This window comes from Papio anubis, chromosome 5 (genome assembly GCF_008728515.1).
Source record: "Papio anubis isolate 15944 chromosome 5, Panubis1.0, whole genome shotgun sequence".
NCBI lineage: Eukaryota > Metazoa > Chordata > Mammalia > Primates > Cercopithecidae > Papio > Papio anubis.
Window position 1 is genome coordinate 122235887 of NC_044980.1, and position 12989 is coordinate 122248875.

General features: G+C 32.8%; 1 protein-coding gene across 2 annotated transcripts in view; it reads left to right on the forward strand.

The window, feature by feature from the left end:
- The window catches only part of ADAMTS19 (ADAM metallopeptidase with thrombospondin type 1 motif 19), a 289097-nt gene that overhangs the window by 54248 nt on the left and 221860 nt on the right, over window positions 1-12989 (forward strand). For both annotated transcript variants that reach the window (XM_021939659.2, XM_003900067.5), the window contains exon 3: window positions 3732-3897. In XM_021939659.2, the coding sequence (XP_021795351.1) occupies window positions 3732-3897 (166 nt within the window). The remainder of the gene's footprint in view (window positions 1-3731; window positions 3898-12989) is intronic.

Genomic DNA, 12989 nt, shown 5'->3' on the forward strand with positions numbered 1-12989 from the left:
ATGTTTTGATTAGAAGTTGGTGGTAGTGTCAGCACATCTACATGGAGATAAAAGTTAATGGTTATTTTAAAAAGCACAGAGCCACATAAATGGAGAAAAAGAAATTTCACCCAGTAAGAAAAGAAATGACTGGTAGCTTATTTTCACAAAAGCAATGCTAAATTGCAAAATACGGAAATTCTTACTAAATTGAGAACTCAGATAACACTAAATGACAAAAGAACAGATGTAATCATATGAGAAAATGCCTATGAAGATAGAAATAAATTAGAAAACAACTGTTAAACTTAATTTTACATCCAGATATTTACATGAAATGACTCGAGTTAAAATTTTTTCGAAAAATTTAAAAAGGAAAATATGAAAAACACATATACTAGGCGTTTATTTTAGATAATGCATTGTGCCATATTCATTCACATAATATTTAATATTTTATTTCCTGCTAAAATTCAGAGGATAATATTTGCACTAAAGCAAAGGCTGCCTAATTGTGGATTGCCCAGCACAAGGGCACTTGTGCAGAAAGGTTAATACGGGTTCATGTTCTTTCATAGCTTGTAAAATCACAGTGCAGATAAAACAGTTTATTTTATTAATGGAAAAAGTGAGTCCTTTGCGGGGACACAGAAAACCTCAAGATTTTCTATAATTCTGCTTTAATATGAACCAGTATCTTGAATGACACATATTCATGCTAGGGCACTTTGTGTGACATAGGATAGTATTCTAGGCCCAGATAGAAAGTTCATGGTGTGACTCTTGGTGCTAAATATGCCCCAGAGTGAACTGAGTTGGAACTAAGTGGTCAGACTATAAACATGTATTGAATGAATGAGTCACCACTTATAAGTATTCCAACTTGTTTTTTTCCTTTTTAAAAGTAGCTTTCTTGTTTTTAAAAGTGTCTGTAGATAAAATTCTAATACAACAGAAAATGTTTTGTAATGAAGAAGCTTCCAAATCCTAACAAAACAACAATATAATTTATTTCAGACAGCAATTTACATGCTAACAGGGATACAAAAATTAATAAAGTTAGATCCTTTGTACTCTGTTTTTCAGTTTATACTCAAATGTTTGGGTGCTTATATTTATTATGATTGTCCTTATTGTTAAAATTAAAATAACAGCAAACATTTATTGACTGGTTACCCATTATCAGAGCGTTACCCATGATAAGAGCATTGCTTTCTGTTCCTTCTAACTTGTTAGTTTCTTGTAGTTACACAGCTAGCAGTAAGTTATGAACCCAGTTCAGAATCTGTTCTTGGAGTCATTAAATTTTATGTGATAGTATGCAATTAAATTTTATAAGGTTTATTGTTATAAATCTAACCATGTTTATAACCTGGTTGAAAGGATGTACTGAATCACAAATTTATGATTTTCAGAAACTGAGCATGTTTGCCTGAGCTGTGCTGAGTATCATAATTATTATTTTAATCATCAGCCTCACTGTCAATTTTATGAGCGACCTTGAAAACTTTGTGACTCTCAGAATTACACTAATCCATAAGACAAGAATAACATATTTCTTTATTTTTAGCCTAGGTCAATAATGTGTAACATACCACCACCTATTCTTAATTTATGTGTAGATGTACTACATCTTTAATGGCTATTATTTAATAATTTTATCTTTAGTATTTTCTTGTTTCTCATTAAATTAAGCTCAAGGGAAAAACTACTGGATTTGATGTCATTGCCTTAAAATTCAAGCTAGTTTCAGATTGAGAGAAGTAAAATATGTATGGAAAATGAAAGAACTTATTTGAAGGTATTTGAAGGCATATTAAAATTATACAAATATTTGGCCCACATATATGCCCAATATTCTTGAAGGTTCATTAGAGTAAATCTTTCTTCATAATCCCCTACCCCCGAATATATTTGTGTGTGTGTGTGTGTGTGTGTGTGAGAGAGAGAGAGAGAGAAAGAGAGAGAGAGTGAGACATAGGGAAACCAATAGAGGGAGACAGAGAGAGAGAAAGAGAGAGGAGGGGGAACAGATCAAGGTGATAAAATTGCTATTATTTAATAATTTTATCTTTAATATTTTCTTGTTTCTCATTAAATTAAGCTCAAGGGAAAAACTGCTGGATTTGATGTAATTACCTTAAAATACAAGCTAGTTTCAGATTGAGAGAAGTAAAATATGTATGGAAAATGAAAGAACTTATTTGAAGGTATTTGAAGGCATATTAAAATTATACAAATATTTGGCCCACATATATGCCTAATATTTTTAAAGGTTCATTAGAGTAAATCTTTCTTCATTATCCCCTACCCCCGAATATATTTGTGTGCCTGTGTACGTGTGTGTGTGTGTGCGAGAGCAAGAGCAAGAGCGAGAGAGAGAGAGAGAAAGAGAGAGAGATTGAGACGTAGGGAAACAAATAGAGGGGGAGAGGGAGAGAGAGAAAAGGAGAGAGAGGAGGGAGACAGATCAAGGTGATAAAATTGCTTATTCTCGTTCTTGATAATTTTTAGTGATAAAACTCATTCAATAAAATGAGATTGATTAGGATTTTAAGATTTACTCTTGGTTTACTTTATTTGGTACAGAATGAAATGAAGTAGAATATTAGCAATGGAAGATGCAATACTCTAATAATTCAAACACATTTTTAAAACTTTCTTCTGTACTTCCAAAGAAAACATGCATTTCTTTCAGGGTATATGTATTTTTTTAATTTCCACTTTAGAAAATAATTATATTATTATTGTGTGACTTATATGTGGATCAAATTGAAATGAAATATACATAAAATTGACATTGATCATTCAAAACAGAATTAAGAACTTTGATATTAGCAGATTGGTAATACAGGTTTTAGTATATGATTTACTCAAAACTATTTGCTAAAGAGAATATAGTTGAATGTATGCTATCTATAAATATATATCTATATTAATTATACAGAGTTAAATATTAAAAATGGAAAATATCAAGTCATAGCATGTTCTTTCATGTGGAACACTTTCCCAGTTATAATGTAAATTTATATTCTAAAAAAGGAAAGGAAGAAATGACTAGGCTTAGCCTCAAAATATTACAAGTATACCTACCTACTTGTTATAAGTACTTTTTATTGATCATAACTGTATTTTACAGTTTTAACCCTCTGTCTCACAATTGAATGACTTTTAAAACATGTCACTATGTGAAATGAAACTTGTTTATGTAAGTAATGCTTCATTTTTCTCTTATTCTTCAAGGGCTTTTAAAATACATAGTAGAAGACTTTAATAATATTTTATATATTAATTTTGATGCCTCTTGCATTTGTCTCTTGCATTTGTCTTAACATGTTATATGAATTACTTTATTAAATAATGACTGTCAAAAAGTTGGACTGTGTCATGTATGCAATTAAAAACTGTATTGCTCTTTCTGTACATGCTGTACATTTAAGTGACCCCATGGGTCTCCCAAAGTGAACCTTTAACATTCCAAAATTTTTACTGTGCATCTGTTGCTGGCGTCTAGCCTCCCACCCACACAGGCTAAGACTAACTAAATGAAGTTTATGTTAGTGCAATAAAGTACATAACGATGAAGTAATAAAATGGGAAGATAGTTACCTTACTAGTGGGGTTGCTAAGTTAGTTTCACTAGAAGACTGTATGCATGTTTGTTAACAAAAACAGAATGTATGAGTGGAAGAATCTAAAAGTATTTTTTCAAATGGTATTTCTTACATATCTTTTTGTGTTATATATTCCAGATGGGATTTATACAGCTCAATGAGGACTTCATATTTATTGAGCCACTCAATGATACAATGGCCATAACAGGTCACCCACACCGTGTATATAGGCAGAAAAGGTCCATGGAGGAAAAAGTCACAGAGAAGTCAGCTCTTCACAGTCATTACTGTGGTATCATTTCAGGTAAATGCCTTTTCCTGAAAGAGTTTAAGTAAACATTCAATGTGAGATGATTACTTTTTTTAAAAAAATCTCTCTCATCTATTTACTAGCTTTACTTATTTATTTTTAATGTAGAATCTTTTGGTTAGTAACAATTAAATGTATCAATTGTAGGATTATCTTTTAGTTTTTTATGAAGCACTACACTTTAACATCAAAAAGTAGAAACTCAAAAGGACTTTAGAGATTATCATATAACATATCCTATACTTTTCTTGAATTGTAAAGTGTTCCTCATGGGATACTGTTCACTTTACTGGAATAGAAATGACACAGATAATTCCAGATACCCTGAAACTGAATACTGTGAGCTCATAGCCTTATTTTAGTCCACCTCTATGAAAGCATCATAGACATCTCTTTACTTGGACTAGAAGCATCCTCATCTTCTCTTTCTTTCTTTTTCTTTATTTTCTTTTTCCCATCTAACATCATTTTGGAGGTTAAAATTAGCTGCAGAATAGGAAGAAGAGTAAAGATTTATACGTTTGAATTTTGTTCTCAGTATTCAAATCCCTTAAGTCTGGAACTTTTCAGAGGCTCATAAACATTCCCAACCATCACATCCTCGGCTCTTTTTGTCTGCCAGTTCTTTACAGGAACAAAATGAGGGTGACTGTTTCATGTACTTTCTTACTTCCCTTAGGCAGAGATCTGTGGTGTTTGCAAGTATGGTGAAGAAAATGAATGATTTCTGTTACATAAGTAGAATCTGAAAGTCATAGCTAATATTCAGAAAAAAATTAAAAGTTTTCCTAGGAAAAATCTTTAGACATGGAATCCAGACATCTCAGGGTATTTACTGATTTAAGAAATATTTCCAGTTAGAATCTGAGGAAATATGAATTTATTGAAAATTTTTCAGTGTAAGGACTTTAAAATTTGACTTGCAGATTTTAAGTGCCAGTGTAGCTTGTATTGAGATATCAATTCTAAAATTGATTATGCTATTTGAGGCTAGATTAGATATGTGCATGGTGACAATAAGTCAAATTTTAGAGACCATAGGATGTCTATATCATCAATTGCCTAGGGTGTTCAGATTCAGAAAAATACTATATTTCTATTTAGAATATATTTTTATCTCAAATTGATGTTACTTCCGTTTTCTTTTGTAAAAACTCATGATGTCATTTTGTACAGGAATCATCATCAAAAGCAGTTGAGTCTGTCTCCACGTCACAGTATTCCATGTCCACAATCAAGCCAATTTAAATAAGACATATCCCTCTTCTCTATTACAAACACTGTAGATATAAAGAAGATAAAGTCTGCTTAACAAAAGGTGTAGCATTATGAACAAGCAAAAGAAAAGCTTCTGTATTGGGAAATGATAAAAACGACAGCAATAGTTTGGATTTAGTCCATTTAAGGAGTTGTTTTGTGTGAGTTATACTGAAAATCTGCACTGTGTAACTTTTGAATAATTGTTAAGTTCCAGCTGTTCTAATTACTCATGTACTCTGATGACACAAAGCAGGCTTTGTATGCCATTATGCATAGAGGAAAGGTTTCGAGAAAATTCTGAATTATAGTAGGTTAATAAAGCATAAATACACAGTTCATATTTGGCAAATGTTGTGCATAAAGTTTCTGATATATATATATTTTTGTAGGCATGATTGTTACATGTAAATGTTGACCTACTTGGGCCAAGAACTTGCATGTAAGGAGTGTTAAGCTATCATCAGCTAAATGATTTACTGAGCTTACCTATTTTCAGATGCTTTTTGAAGGTTCAGAATTTTAAAAATCATTTTAAAATTAGCAATCCGTGAAATAAAATATTTATTTACTGGTACTGACATGTCCAATTGTAGCCCTTCTCTTCTTATTTCAGGCTGATATATTAACAAATTAATAACATGGTCCAAATTTTGATAATGTTGCAGTATTTGCCTCTGGAAAATGAAATTATTAAGTTTGCTTTTCTTCAACTTGGTCTTTGCACTCTCTTAATGTTTCCAAAGTTTTAGGTAGCTTATGTTTGTATGTATTACTTACATGAATATTTTTTTCCAAACAGGGATTTTCCTGTTTTAAAATGACTTTGTTGTGTTATTGTACTAGAACATAATGTAAAGGAAGGGAAAGCACATGAGTTTGCGAGTCAGAGGCCTCAGGTTCAAGGTCCAGCTTTAGTCTCACTCCAGCCTAGGTAATCTTGAGCAATTACCATAACTTTTGAAACTTAGCTTTTTTGTTTGTAATGTAAGCACAACCTTACATGAATGTGTCACCTTATATGAATGTGGAGATAAATGACAGTTTCTATTCTCAAGAGGTGAACAATATATTATTTTAACAAACTGGTAAATCAGTAATTACACCACAGTGTGATAAGAACTAAAATAGACTTAGCACACAAGATCCCAAGCTCCTGAAAATGGACAATTGAGTCTCAAAGATCAAGTAAAACTTACTAAGACTAGAGGAAGAAAAGGGAACAGAGTCCAGGCTGAGATAGTGGACTTCGGAATCAGACTGCCTGTATATGCTACTTCTCTCTGTGTGATCTTGGGACGCTTACTTTATCTCTCAAAAGGTCCACTTACCATATAGAAAATGGGGATAGTGATACTTGAACCTGAAGACTGTCCTCAGAATTAAGTGACATTATGTATTAAACATGAGAAACGTGAAGTTTTTAGTGCATGTTGTTACATGTTAATGAGGCAAGAACATTTCAGGCAGAAGGAACAGCACGTGAAAAAGTATAAAGGCATGAGAAGGCATCAAGGGAGCGGAAACCAAGTTTCTGTACTTGATAAGACACAGCCCTGGAAAAGTAGTCATGGACTAGAAACTGAAGGGACTTGTGTGCCCTGGTAAGGACGTTATCTTCAAGTGACACTATCAGTTTGTATTAACATTTTAGTGTAAACACATGAGTATGTCTAAGACTCAGTAGGAAAAAAGAAGAGATTTACGGAGTTGAAGACAAAGTTTAGGCAGGATGTAGAGATCATCTATCTCCATTCTTACAGCTGACTTAACCAGGCCACTACTGAACTAGTTCTCATACTCCATCCATAAGTATTGTGGAGATTATTGTCAATCTGTGGTGGGCATTATAGAGAGCACACAGTGAACACTGGTGAATAATTCTACATTTCTTCTCTGACTGGAAGTGTACAGTATCAACTGTGTTGTTTTTATATGTGCATTTGGATACAACATGGTCTAAAGATTTAGGAGATGAAGAATGAGCTCTGCATAGTTGTATGTAATAAAAACATCAAAGGGAGCAACTTAATAAAAAGATTACTTCAATATGCATGTTTTTCACAGACAATGGATAACTTATATGGCAGAGTCTACTGTGAAGTTGAGATTTTTTAGAAACCTAGAATTTTCCAGGTAGCCTGTTTAAATGAAAATAAGGACAAAGGAAACTGACAGATTGGGGCCATCACAGCTGTCACCAGCTGGGACACTGAGGGAAATATACTTTTCTAACTGTCTTACCTGATCTATCTACCACTCTTGGTACAGATAAAAAGCTTCTCATTTTATAAACTATCCCCTTCATTTTATAAACTATCCTCCTTTTACATTTCTTACATCTCCTTCTCTGTCCTTCTATGGGAATGTCTTCTTTTTTTGTTTACCCCTGAATACAGGCATTTGTCAGGACTTCCTTTTTTTTTTCTACTTGTTATTCCACCTACTTTCCCAGGGTGATATAATCCGAAGCCAATGTGGGTTCAGCTTTACATTGATTAATTCCAGAGTGTCTCCATTTCAATCTTTCTCCTGACTTCCATATATATATATATATATGTAATAGTAACTTCTGTTCAGATGTCCTCAAACATCTCAGACTTAATAAATCTAAAGCTGAACCCATCAACTCTCCTCCCAAACACCTCTTCTGATATCCTTGACTGTTTATCTAGTCTCTTGAAAATTAAAAATAAACCCCCCAACCAAATCACAAGTAACAACTTAAAAAAAAAAAAGTATTAATCTAACCTAACCTTCTGCCTTTTCTTTCTCTAAGTCTGATTGAGTTTATTCATGATGCTGTCTACCTCCTAATATTTTGCCTGTCATCTCTTTCTACCACTCCTGTGTAATTATTGTAAGAACATTTGTTTAGCCAGTCATAGTGGTGTACCTGTAGTCCTAGCTACTCGGGAGGCTGAGGTGGGAGGATCATCTGTGCCCAGGAGTTTGAGGCTGCAGTAAGCCATGATCTCACCACTGTACTCCAGCTTGAGTGACAGAGTGAGACCAGATCCCATCTCTAAAAGACACACACACACACACACACACACACACACACACACACACACACACTTCTATAAAATGTATCACGTGCCAGTTCATGTAGTTATGTTACATGTGTTATTTTATTTTTATGTTTTCTATAATCCTTTGAGGTAGGAGGTATTTGTATCCTCATTTCTTATTATTTAAAAAAATTTGTTGAGGGTACATAGTAGGTGTATATATTTATCAGGCACATAAAATGTCTTCATATAGGTATGCATTGTGAAACAAGCACATCATGGCAAATGGGGTATCCATCCCCTCAACCACTTATGTTTTGAGATACAAATAATCCAATTACATTATTTAAGTTATCTAAAAATATACAATTACGTTATTATTGACTATAGTTACCCTATTGTGCTATCAAATAGTAGGTCTTACTCATTTTTTCTAACTTTTTTGTACCCATTAACTATCCCCACCTCCCCTCAAACCCCTCACTACCCTTCCTAGCCTCTGCTAACCATATTTCTACTGTTTATGTCCATGAGTTCAATTGTTTTGATTTTTAGATCCCACAAATAAGTGAGACCATCCCATGTTTGTCTTTCTGTGCCTGACTTCTTTCACTTAACATAATGATCTCCAGTTCCATCCATGTTACTGCAAATGACTATATCTCATTCATTTTGTGGCTGAATAATATTTCATTGTGTGTAAGTACCACATTTTCTTTATCCGTTTGTCTGCTGCTGGACCCTTAGATTGCTCCCAAATCTTAGCTGCTGAAAAAACGGTGCTGCAACAAACATAGAAGTGCAGATATCTCTTAGATACACTGATTTCCTTTCTTTTGGGTATATACCCAGCAGTGGGATTGCTGGGTAATATGGTAGCTCTGTTTTTAGTGTTTGAGGAACCTTCAAACTGTTCTCCATAGTGGTTGTACTAATTTACATTCTCACTAACAGTGTACAAGGGTTCCTTTTCTCCATATCCTTGCCAGCATTTGTTGGCTGTCTTCTGAATAAAAGCCGTTTTAACTGAGGCGAGATGATATCTCATTGTAGTTTTGATTTGCATTTCTTTGGTGACCAATGATGTTGAGCACCTTTTCATGTGCCTGTTTGCCATTTGTATGTCTTCTTTTGAGAAATGCCTATTCAAATATTTTGCATATTTTTTTATTGGATTATGAGTTTTTTTTTTCCTGTAGAGTTGTTTGAGCTACTTATATATTCTAGTTATTAAACCTTTGTCAGATGGATAGTTTGCAAATATTTTCTCCCATTCTGTGGGTTGTCTCCACTTTGTTAATTGTATCCTTTGCCTTGCAGAAGCTTTTTAACTTGGTATGATCCCATTTGTTCATTTTTTGCTTTGGATGCCTGTGCTTGTGGTGTATTACTCAACAAATCTTTGCTGAGACCAATGTCCTGGAGATTTTCCCCAAAGTTTTCTTGTAATAGTTTCATAGTTTGAGGTCTTAGATTTAAATCTTTAATCCATTTTGATTTGATTTTTGTATATGGTGAGAGATAGGGATATAGTTTCATTCTTTTGCAAATGGATATTCGGTTTTCCCAGCACCATTTATTGATGAGACTGTCTTTTCCCTATTATATATTCTTGGCACCTTTTTCAAAAATGAGTTCACTGTAGGTGTGTGGATTTGTTTCTTGGTTCTCTGTTATGTTCCATTGGTATATGTGCCTGTTTTTATGCTAGTACCGTGCTGTTTTGGTTACTGTAGCTCTTTAGTACAATTTGAAGTCAGGTAATGTGATTCCCCCAGTTTTGTTCTTTTTGCCAAGGATAGCTCTGTCTGTTTGGGGTCTTTTAGTGATTCTGTGTAAATTTTAGGACTGTTTTTGAATCTGTATATTGCTTTGAGTAGCATGGACATTTTAGCAATATTGATTCTTCCAACCCATGAACATGGAATATCTTTCTACTTTTTGTTATCTTCTTCAATTTCCCTCATCAGTGTTTTATAGTTTTCATTATAGAGGTCTTTCACTTCTTTGGTTACTTCCTAGGTATTTAATTTTATGTGTGGCTATTGTAAATGGGGCTACATTTTAAAATTTCTTTTTCACATTGTTCACTGTTGGCAAATAGAATTGCAATGATTTTTGCATGTTGATTTTGTATTCTGCAACTTTACTGAATTTATGTGTTTTAATAGTTTTCTTGTGGAGTCATTAGGTTTTTCCTAATATAGGATTATATCATCAGCAAACAAGGATAATTTGACTTCTTCCTTTCCAATTTGGATGCCCTTTGTATTTTTCTCATTTGATTGCTCTAGCTAGGACTTCCAATAATATATTTAATAACAGTGGAGACAGTCGGCATCCTTGTTGTGTTACAGATTTTAGAGAAAAGTCTTTCTGTTTTTCCTCATTTAGTATGATACTAGCTGTGGGTCTGTGGCATATGATTTTTATTATGTTGATGTATGTTCCTTCTATCCCAAGTTTTTTGAGAGTTTTTATACTGAAGGGATGCTGAATTTTATGAAATGCTTTTTCAGCATGAATTGACATGATCATGTGGTTTTATCCTTCATTCTGTTTATAAGATGTATCATGTCGACTGATTTGCAATTGTTGAACCATCCTAGCATCCCAGGGATATTTTCCAATTTGTCATGATGAAGAAACTTTCTAATACATTGTTGCATTCAGTTTTCTAGTATTTTGTTGAAGACTTTTACATCAGTATTCATCAGAGATATTAGCCTGTAGTATTTTTTTTTTAATTTATATGTCTTTTTTCTGTTTGTTTGGTTTTTGTTTTTTTGTATCAGGGTAATACAGGTTACCTAAAATGACTTTGGAAGTATTCCCTCCTCTTATTTTTTTTGGAATAGTTTGACTAGGATGGGTATTAGTTCTTCCTTAAATGTCTGATAGAATTCAGCAGTGAAGCCATAGGGTCCTGGGCTTTACTTTACTGGAAGACATTTTTTTATGGCTTTAATCTTGTTACTTTCTATCTGTTCAGATTTTTGATTTCTTCCTGTTTCAATCTTGGTAGATTGTATGTATCTAGGAATTTGTCCATTTCTTCTATATTTTACAATGTATTGGCATATAGTTGCTCATAGTAGCTACTAATGATCCTTTGAATTTCTACAGTATTGGTTGTAATGTCTCCTTTTTCATTTCTGATTTTATTTATTTGGACTTTCTCTCTTTTATTCTTAGTCTGGCTAAGGGTTTGTCAGTTTTGTTTAACTTTTCAAAGAAAACACCCTTCTGTTTTATTGATTTTTTTGTATTTTTTATTTCAATTTCATTTATTTCTACTCTGATCTTTATTATTCCTTTTATTCTAGTTTTAAATTTGGTTTGTTCTTGCTATTCTAGTTATCTAAGATGCATTGTTAGGTTTTTTGAGATTTTTCCTTTTTTTTTTTTTTTGATGTAGGCACTTATAGTTATAAACCTCCCCTTGAGTACTGCTTTTGCTGAATCCCAAAGGTTTTGGTGTGTTTTGTTTTCATCATCTTTGTTTTAAGAAATTTTCCAATTTCTTTCTCACTTTCTTCATTGACCCACTGGTCATTGAGAAGCATAGTTTAATTTCCATGTATTTTCATAATTTCCAAAATTCCATCTTGTTATCAATTTCTAGTTTTATTCCATTTTGGTTAGAGAAGATGTTTGATATTATATTACTTCAGCTTTTGGAATGATTTAATGCTTTTTTTTAAAGATGTAACATATGGTCTTTCCTTGAGAATGATCCATATGCTGAGGAAAAGAATGCATATTCTGCAGCTCTTGGTTAAAATGTTCTGTAAATTTTTATTAGAGTCATTTGGCCTATAGTGCAGATTAAATCTGATATTTCTTGGTTGATTTTCTGTCTGGAAGATGTATCCAGTGCTTAAAGTGGGGTGTTGAAGTCTCCAGCTATTATTGTATTGTGGCCTATTCTCTCCCAATACTTCTGATAATATTTTCTTTATATATATGAGTGTTGGTTGCATATATATTTAAAATTGTTATATCCTCTTGTTGAATGGACCCCTTTATCATTATATAGTGACCTTCTTTGTCTTTTATAGTTTTTGTTTTGAAATCTATTTTGTCTTATATAAATATAGCAACTCCTGCTGTTTTTTGGTTTTTATTGGCACGGAATATCTCTTTCCAATCTTTTATTTTCAGTCTATATGTCTCTTTATAGGTGAAGTGTGTTTCTTGTAGGCAACAGATCAATGGATCTCGGTTTTTCATCTGTTTAGCCACTTCATGTCTTTTGATTAGATAGTTTAGTCCATTTACATTAATGTTATTATTGATCAGTAAGGACTTACTCTTGCCATTTTGCTATTTGTTTTCTGGTTGTTTTGTGGTCTTATCTTCCTTGTTTCTTTTCTTCCTGTATTCCTCTAGCAAAGGTGATTTTCTCTGATAATATGACTTAGTTTCTTGCTTTTTATTCTCTGTGTATCCATTATATGTTTTTGGGTTTGAGATTACCATGAGGTTGCAAATACTATCTTATAAACCATTATTTTAATCTGATAACATCTTAGTAGTATTTCCATAAATAAACAAGCATAAAGAAATCCAACAAAAACTCTCTGCCTTAACTTCATACTCCAACTTTTTAACATTTTTTTGTTTATATTTATATCTTATTGTACTGACTATGTCTTCAAAAGTTTTTATAGTTATCAGTTTTGATTGTTTCATTGTTTAGTATCTTAAATTAGGATAAAAGTAGTTTGCACACCACAGTAACAGTGTTATAATATTCTGTGTTTTTCTGTGTACTTAGTATTACCAGTGAGTTTTGTACCTTCAGGTGATTATTTA